Source organism: Nicotiana tabacum, chromosome 5 (assembly GCF_000715075.1).
Source record: "Nicotiana tabacum cultivar K326 chromosome 5, ASM71507v2, whole genome shotgun sequence".
NCBI classification, from domain to species: domain Eukaryota; kingdom Viridiplantae; phylum Streptophyta; class Magnoliopsida; order Solanales; family Solanaceae; genus Nicotiana; species Nicotiana tabacum.
This window is the reverse complement of record NC_134084.1, coordinates 52,222,703-52,243,482: the sequence shown is the minus strand read 5'-3', so window position 1 is coordinate 52,243,482 and position 20,780 is coordinate 52,222,703. Positions and strand designations below refer to the sequence as shown.

The 20,780-nt window shown below is 36.6% G+C and overlaps 1 protein-coding gene across 3 annotated transcripts in view; it reads left to right on the top strand.

The window, feature by feature from the left end:
- Positions 1-20,780, top strand: part of LOC107830362 (DNA gyrase subunit B, chloroplastic/mitochondrial) — a 40,700-nt gene that overhangs the window by 5,188 nt on the left and 14,732 nt on the right. Inside the window, exons 1-14 of one of the 3 annotated variants that reach the window (XM_075253544.1) lie at positions 2,194-2,512; positions 3,499-3,643; positions 6,233-6,313; positions 6,431-6,544; positions 6,959-7,015; positions 9,056-9,157; positions 10,586-10,736; positions 10,847-10,923; positions 11,389-11,499; positions 14,672-14,742; positions 14,964-15,105; positions 16,408-16,506; positions 16,629-16,757; positions 16,887-17,001. In XM_075253544.1, coding sequence (XP_075109645.1) covers positions 2,370-2,512; positions 3,499-3,643; positions 6,233-6,313; positions 6,431-6,544; positions 6,959-7,015; positions 9,056-9,157; positions 10,586-10,736; positions 10,847-10,923; positions 11,389-11,499; positions 14,672-14,742; positions 14,964-15,105; positions 16,408-16,506; positions 16,629-16,757; positions 16,887-17,001 — 1,537 coding nt within the window. In that variant the 5' untranslated portion in view covers positions 2,194-2,369. Of the gene's footprint in view, positions 1-2,193; positions 2,549-3,498; positions 3,644-6,232; positions 6,314-6,430; positions 6,545-6,958; positions 7,016-9,055; positions 9,158-10,585; positions 10,737-10,846; positions 10,924-11,388; positions 11,500-14,671; positions 14,743-14,963; positions 15,106-16,407; positions 16,507-16,628; positions 16,758-16,886; positions 17,002-20,780 lie in introns of those variants that run through there. The other 2 variants (XM_075253543.1, XM_075253545.1) reach the window with 2 other exon arrangements.

Genomic DNA, 20,780 nt, shown 5'->3' with positions numbered 1-20,780 from the left:
AATGAACGAACATCAATTAAGAAAGTGCAAACAAACCTATAAAAATCAATAATACCCACTTCTATGAAAATAGAATTTAGAAAATGTACTAATATATGAAATTTTTTGCCTACAAACTGCTATGAAAAAAGGTAGAATGAAATCTAAAAAATTCCTACGTGAAAGGAACGATTGATTGTGAAACTGATGATGCGATTTTCATGGTTTGAAAAGCTTTGTAGTTTTTGAAAAAGGAAAGGAACGTGTGGCGTGAATATTCACATCTTCAGACAAAATAAATGGGTGGAAGCAAGTTGGGTAAATACTTTGGACCGCATAGGTAGAAAATGCAAAAGCTTTGGGCTTGGGTAGAAACGGGTAAATAGTTTGGGCCTAATAGGCAGAAAGTGTAGTTTCCTCGTGAAAAATCCCAAATTAAATGTGAAAATAACATCAGGTAGCCACTTTTACGCATGCTGTTTAAAATATATCCATAATTTCCAATGTATCTAAAGGTTAGTCAATTTGCTCAAACTTTAGGACATGACTTCATGGAGTTTAAACCTCAAAGTTTAATCTTCAAGACACCGTGTCCTAAAATTCAAATTTTGTGTCCAGAAATTCGAATTTTATGTCCTAAATTTTAAATTAGTAGTTAAGAAATTAAGACACTTAGTCTTGAATTTCAAATTAGTAGCTCAAAAATTTAGGACACTAAGTCATGGATTCCAAATTAGCAGCACAAAAATTCAGGGTACAAAAATTAAGGATAGTTTGTCCTGAAATTTAAATGAATTGACTAATCTTTAAATGTATTATAGATCGTGAATATATTTGGGGCATTTGCATCTATACCCGCTTTTGTGTCACGTTTTAATTTGTGCCCGCTTTGCAAAAATATTTGCTAGCGTACCCGCTTTTTTTCGCATAACTTCAGCATACGGGGCTAAAGTAGCAAAGACAATCACGCAAAACTTCAGCATTCTAGTAGTTGGGCCTGAGGTTCAGCTCTAGAGCTGAATTTTTTGTTTTTGTAACTGGCGAAGAGCTGAAGTTTTTGTTTTTGTAACTGGCAAACTTCAGCTCTAGAGCTGAAGTTTTTGTTTTGCAAATGGCGAAGTTTTTGTTTGTAAGTTTTTGTTTTATAACTGGCGAACTTTAGCTTTAGAGCTGAAGTTTTTGTTTTATAACTGGCGAACTTCAGCTCTAGAGCTGAAGCACCACAATTAGCAGTGATTTTGTAAGAAAAATAGTGTACATCTTCTCAGCTCAAACACGAATAAACATACAAAAACTCCAAAATTTTACAGCTCATCCTACTGGTAACTTAAACTTTTTCCTAAGACTAATTTGCTGTAAATTTGGAGCAGAAGTACAACTGCTGGACTGTTCAATTAAAAAAAATTGACCTTATAACTATAGCAGCGTTGCTTTTGGAGATAAATACCAGTTTGTTTTGTAACTTGAAGAAGAAAACAAAGGAGGAGAAGGAGGAATAGAAATGAGACTGAAGTTATTTAAAAAGTGGGTACAAGTTAAAAGTTTTAAAAAAAGTAGGTATAGATTAAATGGGGAGAAATTCAAAAATAGCCAGATTTACAGGTGGTCGTTTAAAAATAGCCCAGTTTCAAAAGTAATCAAAATTTAGCCACTTTTCATGTAAAGATAAATCTGAGAGAAAACACTGTTCAAAACCCGAAAAATACGCCAGTATATTATGCTGGAGTTCCAGCATAAGTATACTTGAATTCCAGCATATTATACTGGAGTTCCAGGATAAGTATGTTGGAACTCCAGCATAATATGATGGAGTTCCAGCATAAGTACACTAGAACTCCAATATAATATACTGGAGTTCCAACATAATATGCTGGAAGTTCATATACAGGTGCACCGAACTCCAGTAAATTTTACTGGACCGGTCTCTGTTGCAGCAAAATAGTGGCTATTTTTTATTGACTTGATAAATGCTGGCTATTTTTAAATGACCAGTCCGAAAGCTGGCTAGATCAGGTATCTTTACGATTAAATGGGGGCGACCAAATAAGGCGCCCCGTGCAATTTTTATAATATATTTTAATACATGTTTAAACTTATGTACTCCATTGTTCATGGGCCCATGTTAGACGGGAAAGGCTCAATGGATATCAGCCCAAACATTAATGCCGTATTGGCCGAAAATTGAATAATAGGGTTTAGAGGGAAAAGTAAACTCAACAATTAAAAACAAAATAAAAAAAGAAATATTACTATTCGAACCAGAGGAAGGACACTCTTATCTTCTTCTTCTTCCTGGAATTCCCGCAAAAGCAAGAAAGAAGACGCTATAGTAACCGCGGAAAGAAAGCTTTCAAAAGAAGTGTCGGCTTTGTGTTTGAGTAAATGTCTGAATGGCTCTGCTAAAGCCTTATCCTCTTCAACACTCTCTTCGCCGCATGGCTTCTCGCTTTCTTCTTCACTCTCACTACCATACCCATACTCTTTCCTTTTCCTCTATCTCTCTTTCTCGCCCCTCTATTGTCCTTAACCCCAGGTTCCTTTCTCTCTGTTTCCCTCCATTATGTAAACTGTATACCTCTCTCTCTCTATATGTGTGTGTATACATATTTATCTGTTTCATTATGTGTTTAAGTTTTAAAAACATTTTATTTCTCTTATCTCTTGTTGGGAAAAAAATTAAAATCTTTGAGGGAAGAGCATTAAGGTTAGCTGAACTTTTTCTTGATACATGCACGCACCTCGGCTAATTGCATATTTACTCGATAATTTTTTCCACCAATACTTGGACACATAAGAGGAAATCACCTAGTGTTTTTGCCTCCACTGGACTTGAACGTGAGACCTATTGGTTCTTGATCCACCACTAGGCCACACCCTTAGTGTCGGGCCAACTTAAGGTTAGCTGATTTTTTGTTCAAATGAAGGGCATTTAATAGCAGGGGTCCTTTTTAGGAAGGGCGATGTTGTAACCATTTGAGGGAAATAACTGATTTTTTTGAGGGATTAATGTAATGTTTTGGGTTGGGTGACTTGGTATAATGAAAGCTATTTTGACAACTGGAGCCTCTTTTTAATTTGTTTTTCTTTGGTTTTGCTTTTAAAGAAGGGGGGAAAAGGGCACCCTTGGCCTTTTCTGTGTTTATCCATTTTGGTTTTTGAACTTTAGTTGCTGGTGTAATATATTTAGTCAAGTGAGTTGTTAGTTGCATACTGACACATGTTCATTTGGTTCTTTATACGCTAATTTTTCTGTATTTTGAAAAACTAGATTATTGTTTCAGAACGGTGGGATAGCCTTATTTTTAGGAATATGAATGTTGTTGGTCAGCTTAATATTGTTAAACATGAGGCTTTTGGTGCTTAATTTAAAGAAGACGGAAGTGCTGCCCGTTTATTTGCTAGTTAATTTATTTTTTCGATAAGTAATGCAACCCTTTTCTTTGTTTGTAACTATTTGGGTTTTTGAACGTTTTCTTGTTGGGGTTTATCTTTTTAAGAAACTTTGTGGACTTGTTTCAGGGTGATTAATAAGCTGAGGAGACTATCAGATGCGATTTTGATTAGAAACATGGTGTCTCCAAGAGCTTTTATGTCATCAAGCACTGCTACAGAGGCTTTTCAAGAAAATACAAAGTCCAAAGCTTATGGTTCTGAGCAAATTCAGGTGAATGACTATGATTATATTCATCATGTTGACGTTTTGTTTTTATGTAAGATTGGAGAAAGCAAAGAACTTCTGATCATGCTGGAAAGTGACCCATTCTTTTGGAGTCTAGATAATGTAGGTCCTTTCTTGAAACCCAAAAGAGGACATCACTCTGTGGCCGAGTGTGTTCCAGTGAGATGCTCTCAGTCTGGAGTAATGTATACGAAGATGGGATTATAACTTGATACTGGATTTTAAGTTGGTGGGTGATTCGTTTTCTATTGTGTAAGCACTTTCAAAGACCAAAAGTGATGCATTGACAGGCATTTGACATGTCAAACAGGTACAGAATGCTTGAGAAAAGCATGTGGCCCTTGCTATTATCGTACTCAGAACGCTATGTATTTAAGCTCACAGATAATTAACCAATCTCTGCTAGATAAAATGGATATCTCTGAGTTCTGTATTAAGTATTTGATGATATTCTCTCTATTTGAAAATAAAATTGAAAAAAATACAATAAAATGGTAGTGTACTTAAGATGGAAATTGTTTTATGTGGGGAAGTGTTTTACCTTGGGAAATCTTTTATAGGATCATTTTCTAATATTTAGTTGGGTATAAAATAATAAAGTTAATGAACATGCTGGCAGTCGAAGAGCTAGAGTAACGACCATGGTCACAAAGGTTGGAAGAGGCAACACTAGGTGAATTCTTCTTATCTACCTAAGCTTTCATAGCCAGAGGCCCAGAGCTATGCGGTGCTACGTTGGTGGAAGATAATAGGTATAATAGGTACACAGTGAATTAGTCAAGGAGTGTACAAGTTGGTCCAGACACAATCATTATTAAAATGAAGTGGATGATAGGGTACGAGCTACGAGGATAGTGTTATGGTAGTGTTCCTCAGTATTAAAAGTTGATAACAATCTCTAAGTATTGGTTGAAGGCTTGAAGCAAGTGAGTTTTTTCTGAGAGAAAGGTAATTATATTATGAGTGCAGCACTAAGGAAGTGCTGAAACATTTACAGGTGCGCAAAAGCAAAAGAAGAATCCCTTTCTAATAGGGATTCTAAGAGGTTAAGTAGTGATTCTGCTTCAATTATGAATTCCTCCTTACATCAAAAGGAAAATAGAAGTATACAGTTAATTTGATCTGCTGAATTGAGTTAGCTTTATCTTGTTTTTTTTCTTTGCTTCCAACCAATCTACCTCATGTATGTTTTGATTGTATTCCACCACAATGTGCTGCTGCTCCTCTTTCTACCTCTTTTCCAGCAGTATAGCGGGTCTGAAGCAAGTGAATTAGAGTAAGAGTTGAGATATTTGTGATTGAAAATGACTTCCATTGGTGACGGAAGTCATATTGCTCCTTTTGGTGGAAAATAATTTCCTTCGAGAAAAGATTTTCCTCAATTCAGTGTTAGCTAACATTAATTAACTTATTTTCTTCATACCAAACACACTTTAGTTTTTTGAATTTTGAAAATGATCATCCATATTTAAGTGATGTGGTATTCTACATGTACGTTATGAAAGAATGCAATTCTTCCATTTCAATTTTGTTACTTTTGTTTGTCTTTTTCGTTTTTCATTTTCAGTTTCTTCTTTTACCTTTCTATCCTCTATTTAGTCAAGGATATATATATGTATTGTTTGCACATTAATCTGCTCTATCACTTTATTCTGTAGGTTTAGAGTTGCTTATTACTTGTAAATTAGTTTGACCGGAAAATAAACCAGCATTCTCAAAGGCTCATTTAAGGCGTGCTTAAGCCCTGAAGCTCAAAAGCTCAGGGAGGGCGCTTCGCCTCGCTTAAGCTGTACTTCAGTGTAAGGCAAGGCATTAAGGCGTGTGCCTCATGCTCATGAGTTCTTTGTTGAATCAAGTTGCACTAAATAACAAATATAATTAGAAATAAGTGCATTAGCAACAATCAAATAGGTATATTAATTGTTAAGGATAATATTATGAATCTATTTTGTTACTTTGTCCTTGAATTACATATGTATTTTTTCCCCTTCATTGCACCTTTTTTTATACCAAACCCATACTTTAAGTGCATTGTGCGTTTAAAGCCCCAATAGACCTTGAATGCTTTTTAGAGTTTTTTGCCTTTGACAACACTGAAACAAACATGCATTTTAGGGTGATAAGGAAAATACTTAAATTAAAACAACTGCTTTCACAGGTTATGCAACACAGAAATGTCAAATATCTTATTTTGACCATAAGTATACATGCACAAGTACATGCAGCAGATATATAGTCTCTATTGGATCACTGACCGAATAGTGAATAAACTCTACTATATTGTGCATTACCTTTATGGAAGTCTGCAAGACATCGGTCAGCTTTTGAGTTACAGTTTACCTGGATAAGAATGTAATAGAGACAGTAACCTTCAGAATTACCTTTCACTAGCAAGTGCAGCTTAATGTGAAGCAAATATATATAGTTATGTTGGATATCTTTTACTTATTTGTTTCTCAGCAGTAATTTTCTTTTTAAATTGTTTGTTTTTTACTATTGAAAATAATTATTGATGCGGATAATATGTTGATCTTTTACCAGTAAAAATAATTATGCAAATTGCTGTCTCATTAGGTATTGGAAGGTTTGGATCCAGTCAGAAAAAGGCCAGGAATGTACATTGGAAGCACCGGACCTCGTGGTCTCCACCATTTGGTATCTCTAGACTTCTATGATTCCTTTCTTTTGATATATTTGGCGTTGCTAGCTACGCTTCTATTTATTCTTGACAGAACTTTTATTGTCCTAGTTATTGAACATATTTCCTTGTAGGTTTACGAAATATTGGATAATGCCGTTGATGAGGCACAAGCAGGATTTGCAACAAAGATAGATGTGGTCCTTCATGCGGATAACTCCGTGAGCATTGCTGACAACGGTCGAGGGGTATGTGCTGTCTTATTCTCTTCTGCAGAAGTAGGACTAACTTAATAGGAGATTGCACACACTAGCTTATGTAAATATTGTGTTTTTCTGTCATCTCATAAAGGATTGACTCAACCTTCTCTTGAATATTCTGCTGTCTTAGCACATAAGATGATGTTTGTGTCATCAAGCTGTTCATGTTTGTGATTTTCCCCTGTTCTCCCTTGCTTGTTTCCAGTCCTTCCTACCTTTCAAGGAGAGGTCCTGGACGCTGCATGTGATAGAAATGGTTTTAGGAAGTGTGCTAATAAGAAATTGACATGCTTGTATATGGTTGTCAAAGCTCCTTGAAGTTCCCATTCTGATCAAAACCTTATGCTTGTTGATAAAAAATTGTTTCTCATTAGATAACGCATTTTGTTGGGAATTTTTCAGATTCCGACAGAGTTGCATCCAGTGACAAAGAAATCTTCTCTGGAGACAGTTTTGACGGTATGTTCACATGGGATAGCCATTTTCAGGCTGTTTTTAAACACACCCACACACACACATATATGTTTATATGTTTTTTCCTACTCAGTGGATGGGGCTCAGTATCAGCTTCTCATCTAACTACAAGTCTATAAAGATGTGTCCAAAGTTATGAGATTTTTTTAACCTAACATTGTTTGAGAAATTTTAAATTTTGGAAAATCCTTGAAGCCATTAAGAGTTATGAAAACCTGTTATTGAACTCCCAAAGACGGTTCCTCAATAATGAAAGATTGAAGGTATTCCTTTTCAAAAAAAAAGAAACAAAGAAAAAAGAAAGTGAAAGACAAAGTGAAAGACGGAAGGTATAGTTGTTTCAAGATTCATCAGTCAGTTTTGTTCTCGGAGCTTTGGTCATAGTGGTAAGAGTGTAGCGCGTAATACGTGGGTTAAGCACACGTAATGGGTCCGAACTTGTCGCAGACAAAGCCTAGCATTTAATTGGAGAAGTGTAGATGCTTAGTAGTATCCACTGATTTTCGAACCGCGCGCCGCTGGCCCTCAGGAATTTCTCGGTTATAAAAGTAAAAAAGATTCAACAATCAGTAATCTCTCATTGAAATTTTATAGAAGAGTTCAGTGGTACTTTCCTATGGCTTTCTTCCCCAGTTGTCTTATCCTGCCCATACCTATGGTGATTTTGTATTAAGTATCAACCAGTGCTAGCATAATCTTCTATTTAGCATGATTGGCCCACAAAACCTGACCTAAGATACTCGGAGCAGTAGTATTAGTAACCCGGAGTTTTCTTATCCAAATTCCAAAAATAAAAAATAAAAAATTAGTGACCCGAAGTTTATGTGCTTTACAAGAATCTTCATCAGCTATTTTAAAAACACTACAACAAAGTGGGTGCAAACCTTGGAGATTAGGGTTTACAGAAAACACTAGGTTATTTCATCACATCTGCTTAATCCTTGACGAGCAGAATTACCCGATACATGTGCTGGTGGGAGGTAGTAGGTACCCATGGAATTATCAAGGTGCACGCAAACTGCCTTGACACCACCATTATAAAAAAAAGAGAAGCAGTATTGCTTGAGTAAGGTGCAAGGTTACTGCATAATCACATGCTTAAGCCGAAATTCAGAGAGGTATTTTCTTAAATTGTATTCAGAAAGGTGCTTTTAAAGCAGTGCCACAACTCATAATTAAATAGACTAATTCACTCTTGTGTTGGTTTTCTACTTTTTGGTATACCTCTTTTATACGTGACTACGTGTATGTTTTTGCCTAAACGTTAATAAAATTTATTACCTTTAAAAAAAATTGAAGCACAAACTCACTCTTGCTTATTGTTTATATAAATGGATCTAACAACAACAAACCGAATATAATCCCACAAGTAGGGTCTGGAGAGGGTAGTGTGTATGCATACCTTTCCCGTATCTTGTGAAGGTAGATAGGCTATTTCCAGTAGACCCCCGACTCAAGGAAAAAAGCAAAAAGAAGCAGTAACAACAAGCAGTAGCAACATCAAGATAAGATGATAAGATAACCGAAACGAAAGAAACAACAGGTAATGATATAAATCTAGGAATAAGAAAATGCAAGAGTAATACTAATATGGCTGGTATGGAAAAGAGATACGCCCGATTACCTACTATTAATTCTCGACCTACACACCCTTCTATCAAGAGTTATGTCCTCTGAAAGTTGAAGCTACGCCATGTCTTGGCTAATTGCCTCTTCCTAATACTTCTTAGGCCTACCTCTATCTCTAGAGATCCACTCTATTGTGTATGTTGAAAAGTTTTGTTGATTATAAGCGCCTAGTTATATACTGTACAACCAATAATATTGTAGTTTCCGGCTTTTAAAATTTATTACATTCTTCTGAATTGACTCTTGTGCTACTTACTGATGTTGTTTGCACTGTTGCAGATAGTATAAAATCATGGAAATCAATGTTTATGAATTTCTGTCTATATGGAAACCATGCTTTTAGAATAGACAATGAACCAAGAGTATATCTTGATGATGTGTTTGCAAATTGTGCAGGTTTTGCATGCAGGTGGTAAATTTGGAGGCTCAAGTAGTGGCTATAATGTGTCTGGTGGATTACATGGTGTGGGCCTGTCAGTTGTTAATGCATTGTCACAGGTATCAATATCATATTTTGGAGATTTCTGCTATCATTTTCCAATACACTGATAATGAATGCAGAATTTGTAATTTAGAATATATTTGTGCTATAGCCGCACCTTTTCTTTTGTGACGGTTGTCGCTAGTTTTTCTGCTCTTAAATGGGTTGCTTACTGTCCTTCGTGTTTTATCCCTAGATTGTTGCTATTACTTGTTGCTGCCTTGTTTCGGTTTTCTGATTGCATTACTTAGTGTTAGTTTTGTATTTTCGCTTCGGTTGTCATATTGGTTTGCTTGTTATTGCCCCTTCCTTTTTCCTTCCTGAGCCGAGGGTCCACCGAAAACAGCCTCTCTGCCTTTTTAAAGGCAGGGTAAGGTGTGCGTATAATCTACCTTCCCCAGACACCACTTGTGGGACTACACTGGGCTTCTTATTGTTGTTGTTGTTGTAAATGGGTTGCTTACTTTAGCTTTATGTTGTTCTCTTGTTAACTAACTGTCTAAGGATACTTTAATCAAATTTGTCAGTGCCATTGCTTTAACTAGATAAGTGGTCTCTAGTTGTAGAATGACCTCAAATGTTGTTTACTTGCATATTTACGAGATTGTTTAAACATTCTCAGGTTTTTTCTTTTGTGACAAATATGTGCAGTTCAGGATCTTTCAAAATTTTGAATTGTATTCTAGACTTGTTGTTCTGGGTTTTCATTTTCAAAAGTTGATTGTGTTCCCTTCTTGGGGTGCCATTTATCTCATTTAAGGAAAGCAGATATGAATTTAGGCTATAATCAGAGAGACTACATTCTGAAAATGATAACAGACAATCCATTGTTCACCTCTTGCATGTGTGGACATAAATCAATAGTTGAGCAGTTCAACTCTTCATTCAGTGACCTTTTGATTTCTAAATAGAGCAGTGTTCCGTGAGTATCTAAAAGGAAATGAAATAATGTTTGTAGTATTACATGTATTTGTAGTTATATTTTGTTTGTCTTGCTAAAAAAAAACTCTCGTTTTCATCAGATATGCTTTTTGTCAAAAATGTGACCGCTGATGGGTTTCGTCCTTTAATTGAATAGTACTAGTATGAGTGCGGTAATGTTTCATCTATTTCTTTTTTCTTCTCTTTCCTTTTGGGCTTTTGGTTGGGCGTTAGTCAAGATAGTTTGAAGAAGGCTTAGAGAATTGCAGTAAAAGAGAGAGAGAGAAGTGAAAGTAATATGAGTCTTTACTCTGTATTGAATAAATGTAAGCACTTGGTACTGCAGTAACCCTGATGAATGGAAGAAATGGTCACAAAGGCTGACGTGAATGGTTTGATTGCTTTTGTATATAATGTAGAGCGTAGCTGACAATGTTCAGCAAAATGCTTACAGACGTGATCACTTTTCCTTTGCTAATCTTTCAGCTTTCTTGAGTAGTGATCTATATCATGTTCTCTGATAGGCCCTTGAAGTTACCATATGGCGTGATGGTAAAGAATACCAACAGAAATATTCACGTGGGAAGCCAATAACAACTTTGATATGTCATGACCTCCCGGTGGAAATGAGGGATCGACAAGGGACTGCCATTCGGTTTTGGCCTGATAAAGAAGGTAATTACATTGTCGTCAAACTCCAAAAGATGTTGCTGCCATCTCCTTTCTTATCATGTTTCCAATTTCTGTATTAGCATCTAAAGTTCTGATGACATCTTGCTTTGCAGTATTCACAGCTGAAATACAATTTGACTATAACACCATAGCTGGGAGAATTAGGGAGCTTGCTTTCCTCAATCCCGAGGTATGTCAAGATTGTTCTCGCAGAGAAAAGCCTACTTGCTCTTGCTGCTTTTAATTTATGAGCAAGTCGGTGTAGCTTCTTACTCTGTCACCTTTTAAAGAAGTCGAAATAGAAAGGGATAGGAAATTGTCAGTAATATTAATTAGATTCATGCAAAGTTTTCTGAACGATGCTGTCAAATGATGCCTTTGAGAGGTTTTGTTCGTGGAAGGAACTTCAGTGGCTGTTTGAATGTCTTCCTTCTTCAACCTATGGTTTAAGTGAAAATGCTTATGCCATTTGGTGACTGTATGTTGAAGTTCATTGCAATGCATTTGACATTCCTCATTTCTGCATGCTGCATTTTGGTGCATAGACATACATAAACTTCTTCCAAGAAATGAAAGCTTCTTATGATTGATAACTATATTTTCATATGCAAGATTCAGTTTAGTTTCAAACAATTGAGCAGTTCTTTTATTTCAGCTAACAATTGCTCTCAAGAAGGAAGACGTAGATCCAGAGAAGATCCAATGCAACGAGTACTTTTATGCTGGAGGATTGGTTGAATACGTGAAATGGCTGAATGCAGACAAAGTGTGTTTGTCTTTTCCCTTTTACTTTTCACACACTTCATTTTCTCTTTGAAATTTGGGAGTAAATTGTTTGCTATTGAAAATTTAGAACTGGCGGTAAAAGGCTTATTGCATTAAATTGACGAGCTTGAATATGTTCAGGTTATTTAGGGTGATCTCTCATACATACATGTCATGTTACATGGTGTCCTTGTCCGTAGGCATCACGTCTAGAAAATTGAACGGAACCAGCAAATTATATTTTATTCTCCCTTGTTTCAAATTTGTTCTTCCCATTCTGATTTGGCACTATTATTAAGAGGACTTTAAAATTTGAGCTGTTTAAAATTTGAGCTGTTTAATATTTGTTATGAAGCATATTTGGATGTTTTTTCCTTATAAACAACATATCTTTTCGTTTGCACTACAAAATAATAAATTAAGGATGAAGTTGTATTCAGAAGAGTAGAACTGATTTCTATAAAATATTTTGTGGTATATAATATGTATCTATAAAATGCTTTGTGGTGCCATTTGAGTAATGTAGACAACATCTTGGGTCATTTCAAAGAGGAAAGGTGTCACACCCCGAACCTGGGCCTAGACGTACACGGCACCCGGTACCTGATTACATGTGACCGAGCAAACCAACTGGCTGGCTGAATGAACATGTGATATCATAACATATTGAATGCTGAGATAAACTAACTTATGCTGATATAGTGAAAGTCTGAATGATATAAATCTAAGTGCGAAAACACTAATATGTCTGAAACATATTCGTAGCCAATTTTGCTTAACATAAAAAGCCTACGACTTTTTCTAACTGATACTCTAGTCTATGAAGTGTCTAATGAAGTACTGAAAACACTAAAAGACTGTAAAGTAATGATATTGCCCCGAAAGAATGGGGGCTCACCCAATAGCTGGTATGAGAATCCTAGCACTCTGAATTATCAATCCTTAAATTATTACTTGCATCGTGAGATGCAGGCCCCGGACGAAAGAGACGTCAGTACATTTGAATTGCACTGGTATGTAAAGCAACTGAAAGAAAGAACTGTAAATACTGAAATTGAAATTGAACTGATGACTGAACAAGGAAGTAAAGATATGAATACTCTCTCCTCTGAATGATGAACCACCTGTTTATCTGAATAAATAAACTGCGGCTTCAGGCCTAATATATATGTGCACAAGCTACAGCCTTGGGCCCAAGTATACATATACATAACTGCGGCCTTAGGTCCAAAGATGCATAAAGCATAAACTACGACCTCAGACCCAAATACATGTGTTCAACATTCAGGAATTTAAATTCAGGAACTGAGAATCATATTGCAATACATGATATTGAAATACTGAATCATTCTGAGTTACATGATATTGGAATGCTGCATAGGAACTAGACTGAGACATGTATTCCTGAACTGATAATGAAAACTGAAACTTCAACTGTTTATGCCATGCTGAGTACTCTAGACTGAGACTTATGGGCATTAAACACAAGTCTATATTGATTATCCACTGAGCTTACAACGTTCGGACTGAAAGTCATGAACAAATTATGAAGCTAGAAATAGAAGTTATGCAACTATTCAAAGAACTAAGCTTAACCATATTTCTGAGCAATTAGTAACGTTGTAAAAGAAACGTAGTGTAGGAGAATCATTAACATTCCCAACCATAGAGAGTTAGCCTCATATACCTTAACTTCCTGCTCTTGAGCCTAATACAACGTTCGCCAACCCTTTCAACTTTAATCTATAATAATACAAGTCAAAGGGATTCCATATTCGCAATAATATTCATGTTTTGGTCACTTAGGCATTTTATCACACCTTATGGGCGTAAAGCCTCATAGCCTTTGTTAAATGGTATTTTCTTCACCCAATTCTCATTCTACTACTTCTAGGCGATTCTACAATCCCAAATATATGTAACTAACACCGTTTCTCATCACCCAAATATTTACAACAATCTTAAGTAAACAACCCAAATCCCTAGCATAGTTCATATGATTCTCTTTATCAAACCCATTTACTATTCTCCCAAGAACTCATCAATTCATAGCTATAAATGATTAGGGAGTAGAAGCATTACCTTTTTGAAGTTCAATCTTCTTGAATTCGAGTTCTAAGGTTTTTTTTCTCAACAATGATGTCTCAATCGAATATCTAATGATTTGAAGGGTTTACCCATGTTAATAAGGTGTTAGAGAATTGAAATTAACTTAGAAAATCATTATTATAACTTACCTTGAATGATGGAGGGACCTTGGAGGAAGTTGGGTTCTTGAGAGCTCCCCTTTCTAGAGCAAATCTACGTGTTTGGGGTGTAGGGAACGAGGTAGGGTTTAAATAAGTGTACACGTCCAAAAATTGAGGAGAAAATAAAAGTGGCCCGGATAGACATCGTCAGCGTGGGGGCATCACAGAGGCGCCAAAATAACAGTGCAAGGCGCCATCCGAGGCGCCAAACTACACGACCTTGCATCGTCAGGGGCGCTAAAGTTAGCGCTCTGCTTGCACTGTCGAAGGTTGGAAGACAGACTTTCCATAAACTTAGTTGATTCTATCGAATCTTATGCACCTCACTCTCCGTCTTGATTCCAAAACAACTATTTCCAACCATACTAATCCCGATAGGACTTCACATGTCTAAAATGTCACATTAATACTCATTTAACACATCCACACCTAAACCAAATTTTCTAAGTGTTACAAAAGGAGGACAAGCATTTTGGTAAATGGGGTATTTGTTCCATGGTATCACGATCTACAGTTCTAGCACAAAAGTAATAGTATATCTGAATCAAGTCTGAAATTGGAATATCCTTGCTTCATCAGAAAAATCGAGTCTGAAATCTGTCCGATAATGTTATGCATGTATATTTAACAATGACTTAAATTAATTACTGTCTTTGCCCCTAGGGCTTTGGTCCAGTGGCAAGAGCATAGAGCATGATGTGTGGGTTAAGCACACATCACGGTTTCAAACCCTACCACAGACAAAAGGCTGGTATTTAAATGGAAAAGGGTAGACGAGCGAACCCATTATTCACCGAAAACCGTGTTCCACTAGCTCTCGGGAATTTCCTGGTTATCAAAAAAGAAAAAAATTGATTGACTTTTCCGGTGATGCTTTTGTTGTATGAAGTCTATTAAGTAGTTCTCGACTTCTCTCTGCTCTAGAAACCACTTCATGATGTGCTGGGATTCAGAAAAGAAGCTGATGGAATCACGATTGATATGGCTCTTCAATGGTAAGATATTCATATCTTTTTATCCTTCTATCCATCTTCCTCTATTTACTCTTTTCTTCGTCAAGCATGGTTGGAATTATAGCAACATATAATTTTTATGCTGCACCATGCCGTCATGCAGTGGTTGCATGGTTTTTTCCTTCTCAGCAATTGGTATGTATATGAATTGCGTGTTAAAAGTGGTATGTTTTACACATTTTCTTGTCTGTTTTTCATTGCAGGTGCTCAGATGCTTATTCAGACACGATGCTAGGTTATGCAAACAGCATACGGACGATTGATGGTGGCACTCACATAGATGGTGTGAAAGCTGCCCTAACAAGAACTCTCAACAATCTGGGGAAAAAGTCAAAGACAATCAAGGTTCGTTGAATTTAGGTTCATTGTTTCTTTTGTTTCTGTTTGCTCCAACAAAAATCTGTGGTGTTTTTGTATCTCTCCAGCCTTTCCAGTTTGCTGATACAGCACCAAAATCTGTTGGAATTCTTCTGGTTTTCGCTTGCACTTCTGTCCGTTTGACCATGATTGCTTGGATGTGTGCATGCTACCCCTTGCAATAGCTTTGCTGGTTTCAATTGGAAAAAATACTCTGCACCTTGTGTTCACATTGGAGCTTTAGTGCCTTCAGAAACTTTAACTTCATAACCACCTTATGTTCTCATTGTTTGATGTTTACACGAGCTAGAGGATTATTCTAAAGTCGTACGAGTCTTTATCTGGAATACCACCTTTCGACCTAAAGACTTTGTAGTTATGTGTAAGGAAATCACTTAAATTTATATAATAAAAAGTTTCCCTTTCAACTACTTAAAAATGAATCCATCCTTTGTTGACTACATTGTTTTTTGATAACCAAGAAATCCCCGCGAGCCAGTGGCCCATGGTTCAAAACCTATCAAAAAATGTGCCGGCCCCTCTACCCTTTATTAACTACATATTAAGAGAACAAAGTTTAAATAGTAGAGTTAATTGGAACCTATTGAAATTGAGATGTGTAAATAGTGGTTTAGTTCTTGTCACATCAAGGCCACTATAACATTGAGTAGTATTAGTTTGGTTTTTTCACATTTCGCTTTAGGAAAAGTGGTGAAATAAATTGAACAGGGAAAAATAATAGTAGATAAGCACTGGGATGGAGTATATTATTAGGTGAGAATACAAGCGTGCAAGGTCAATGAACTTTGGCAGTGCTGACTTCAACTTTTAACAAAATTTTTCAGCTTGGAACTGCTTATATGCAGACATCTTCGAGAAGTATAGTAGCATTGCTTTCTGGACCATCACATAATCTTAGTCATGGGGTCTTTTTACATCTGTTAGTTTTTCATTCAAATTATGAGTGCCGTAGACCAGAATGTAGGAGAAGTTTTTTTGTTCTTAAAAATAAGTCCTACTTAATCAATGCCTTCGAGAAAGAAAGAAAAAATGTTCTATTTGTTCAAAGAGGAAAAGACAAAAATTGAGGTTCAGTCCGAATCTCCAATTCCGCCTTTCGGAATTCGCTATTCACTTTCCCTCTGACACACTAATTGAGTGCAACCAAAATATTCGATCACCCTAAATCTGCAAAATCTGCTGTGTTAGCTTGAACTCTCTCTGTTTAATGTCTCAATAAGTAGGGATATTTGGGTTACTCTTTAAGTTTTGTTCGTTTGTATTATTCAGGAGAAGGACATAAGCTTAAGTGGCGAGCATGTAAGAGAAGGATTAACCTGTGTTATTTCTGTTAAAGTTCCGAATCCAGAATTTGAAGGACAAACTAAGGTATCTCTCTCCTTTCATGGTTGAAAATTTTGTTACAATTGTTATGGTATAAAAGTTTTATGAAGCCTTAAAATCTCCAATTTTTGTGAGGCCGACATTGTTTACTATGTTTTCAATTGAAGACTAGGTTGGGAAATCCTGAGGTTAAAAAGGTGATCGATCAGTCAATTCAAGAGTATCTGACTGAGTATCTGGAATTGCATCCAGATGTGCTAGATTCAATTCTTTCCAAGTCACTAAATGCACTAAAGGTACCTAAGTTTGTTACATACACAAGACTGATCTTTGTAAGATTAAGCTGACTAAGTTGCCTGCTTGAGGACATCAATTGGTGTTATAAGAAATTATTTTACCTGCTGTATCTATTGCACCATATGCAGGCGGCTCTTGCAGCAAAGAGGGCTCGAGAGTTGGTGAGACAGAAAAGTGTCTTAAAATCATCCTCTCTTCCGGGGAAGCTTGCTGATTGTTCAGCCACAAATCCTGAAGAAGCTGGTAACTTACCTTATTATGGATTTTAAAACTAGTGTGACATTTGGGTCAAACATTTAATTTTAGTTGCATGAAATATATAGGACCTTTCTCTGTAGAAAAGACTGAACGTTTGGCATGCTTCTGAGTGTAGCTCATGGATTTTGAGCGCAAACAATCTAATAAAGTAGTTATGGGCATCCATTGCTAATAGGAATTAGGAAATACCTTATTTCCATATTACTGCAATAGAGTTGGTTCTACTGCAATAGAGCTACCTTCCCGAAGGTAGGGGTAAGGTCTGCGTACACACTACTCTCCTCATACTCCACTTGTGGGATTTTACTGGATTTTATGTTGTTGTTGTTGTTGTTGTTGTAGAGTTGGTTCTATGTTGGTGGTGTTTTTGTCACTAGTAAGGAGGCGTGCAATGTTCGGGCTAGTTTTTTTCAAGAGATCCAAAATATACTTCCTTTGAGAAATAAAGATTCCTCTTTTGGATCTAGCAACCTCAATTCCTAAGAACTGCAGTTTTCCTAGATCCTTAATCTCAAATTTATGTACCAACAACTAGTTCAATCAGGCCATCTCCTCTTTGTCATCTCCTGTCATTACTATGTCATCAACATAAACTATGAGTACAGTGAGTTTACCCGTTTGATGTCTTATGAAGAGGGTGTGATCAACATTGCTTTGTTGGTAACCGAAGGAGATATCATTGCTTTGCTGAATCTGTCAAACCAAGCTCTGGGGGATTGCTTCAGTCCGTACAAGATTTTCTTCAATCTGCATACCTTTCCTTGACTCTGTGCATTATCAAATTCAGGAGGAATCTCCATACTTCTAAGTCTCCATGAAATGCATTCTTTACATCAAACTGTTGCAAGTCCCAATCAAGATTAGCTGCACAAAACAAAAAAATTCTAATAGTGTTCATCTTAGCAACATGGGCAGATGTCTCTTGATAATCCACTCCATAAATCTGAGTGAATGCCTTAGCCACCAATTTTGCTTTGAATCTTTCAATTGAGCCATCAGCTTTGTGCTTTACAGTGAAGACCCATTTGCAGCCAACCAACTTCTTGTCTGGTGGTGAAGTGACAAGTTCCCAAGTCTCTTTTTTTGACAAGGCCTTCATTTCTTCAATCATAACTTGCTTCCATCTAGGATCTGCAGAAGCTTCCTTCCAATTCTAGGGAATAGACACAGAAGAAATAGACAAGACAAAAGCTCTATAAGAGGGAGACAAAGAATTATTGGAGACAAAATAAGATAAAAAGGGTGTTTGGTGGGGCAAGATCTGGCTGTTTTTTTGTGAGCAATAGGCACATCTAACTCATTAGGAAATGTAGATAACTCACCAGTAGAAGAAGGTTCAGCTTCGGTAGATTGCATGATGGCTTCTTCTACTCTAGTTCTCCTTGAGTAAGGTTTCAAATCAGGCCTATCCAAATGCCCAATAGTTTCCCACTGAATTCTTCAATCTCATTTTCCCATGTGACAATGTCATCAAGAGGTTCAGTAATGGAACTAGGTAGAATCACCTCTTCCTCTTTACTACTCTCCCCCTGAAGAGGTGATGAGGTAATACTGAAATATGACTCAGATTCTCGAAAGGTAACATCCATGCTAACAAAAGATATCCTAGAGGGAGGATGATAATATTTGTAACCTTTTGTGTCGGCGAAACACCCAATGAAAACACACTTTATAGCTCTAGGATCAAGTTTCCCAGAATTTCTATTGTGGACAAAGCAAACACACCCACACACCTTTGGAGGAACAGTATATTCATTCTTAACCTTTAAAGCTTCTAGAGGCTTTGAAAATTGAGGGGTTTAAGTGGCATTATGTTGATAAGATAGGCAGCCGCTAGAATAGCATCTCCCAGTAAGGTTTTGGTAGATGCATGGTGAACATAAAAGATCTTGCTACTTCTAATAGATCCCAATTTTTTCTTTCAGCGACCCCATTTTGTGCACTAGTGTAAGGACAACTAGTCTGATGGACTATCCCATTGAACTCCAAATAAGCACCAAATCTTTTATCCATGTATTCACTGCCATTGTCAATTCTCAAGATTTTTATTTTGGCATCAATCTGAGTACATATCATCTTATAAAATGACTGAAAATGAGAGAAAACTTCACTTTTGGTTTTTAACAAATATACCCAAGTCATCCTAGTGCAGCAATCAATGAAAGTAACAAATCATCGACTACCAGACAAAGAAATAATTTGGGTAGGACCCCATACATCAAAATGAATAGTCATAAACGGAGTTGTGCTAAACTATTATCACTCACGGGATAAGAGTTTCTAGTATGCTTGGCATATTCACACCCATCACAAAACAAAGATTCAAATCGAGTCCTTGAAAACAAATTGGGATATAACTTCTTCAAAACAAAGAATGATGGGTGTCCTAATCGTCTATGCCGCAGTATTATTTCTTGGTTGACATCCTTACTTTCCCCAAAATAGGCTTGACCAGAGTTTTGAATTTCATCTAACATATACAAGTCATCACGCAATCTACTACTGCCAATTCTTTTCCCCTGTTTCAAGATCCTGAAAAATATAATGATTGGGAAAGAACTCGGTTTTACAGTTTAGAGCTTTGGGGATGGCACTAACAGATAGAAGATTGACAGAGAACTCAGGGACATGGAGCACGTATGATAGTTTTATATTAGGAGTACAAACGACAAAACCTGTTTCAGAGGTAGGTATTAAAGAACCATTGGCTATTTTAACATTATCTCCTTTTGGAATCGGAGAATAGTTTTGAATGCTTTTAGAAGAGCCTGTCATGTGTCTATTTGCACTAGAATCAACAATCTAAGAATTAAGGTGAGCAACAAAGGCAGTATCTGATTGCACATGATTGGATATGGCAGCATTAGCTGAGTCAAGTTTGGCTAGGAGGCGACGAAGAAGTTGAATTTCATCTAAAGACAAGATTTCTCCTAAAATCGTCTCCTTGAATATCTCCATATTTCTACTCAATCCGAAGGAAATCTGAAGAAAATTTCTCAAAAATAATCTGTCTTGCTGGAAACCAAATCTGTCTCGAGCAAACCTTAGCTCCGGTGAATGGAAAAATAAAAAACCGGTAGGGATAGGCTTGGAATGTTCCGGTGACCCTAATAGAAAAGAAAATTCCAAAAACAAAATTGACCAGAAGGAGTCTGTGTGGGGGACAACCACTAAGAGAGAAAATTCGACCTAATGTAAATTAAGGAAATAAAATAAATCTATACAATCAATCCATGTATGTTTACATCCCATGAGCAAAGAAATTTATACAAAGCTCCTAATGTAAATTAAGGAAATAAAATAAATCTATACAATCAATCCAGCTATCAAATCAAATCAAATAAGATCTCCTAAATATAACCAAGTCTCCTGAAATCATGCTAATCAATACTCCTAAATCAAATATCCTTGAATCATGCTAATCAACACAAAGTAGCGGAATCCCAAGATAGGACTGACCCGACTAGGACCCCAAACATCTGAATGGACTAAAGTGAAAGGTGACTCCACTCGATTATCGAGATGCCTCGGGAAATGGGAGCGGGTATGCTTACCGAGCTGACACGACTCACACTCTAGAGTGGACAAGTGAGATAAGCCAAGTACCATTTTCTGAAGTTTTGACAAACTGGGATGTCCTAACCGTTTATGTAATAAATCTGGTGAATCAGTAACAAGACAAGTTGTTGAAGAAAGACAAGATGTGAGTTCATGTGATTTAGCAAGGATAAGGTTATAAAGTCCATTTGATTCACGGTCGGTAC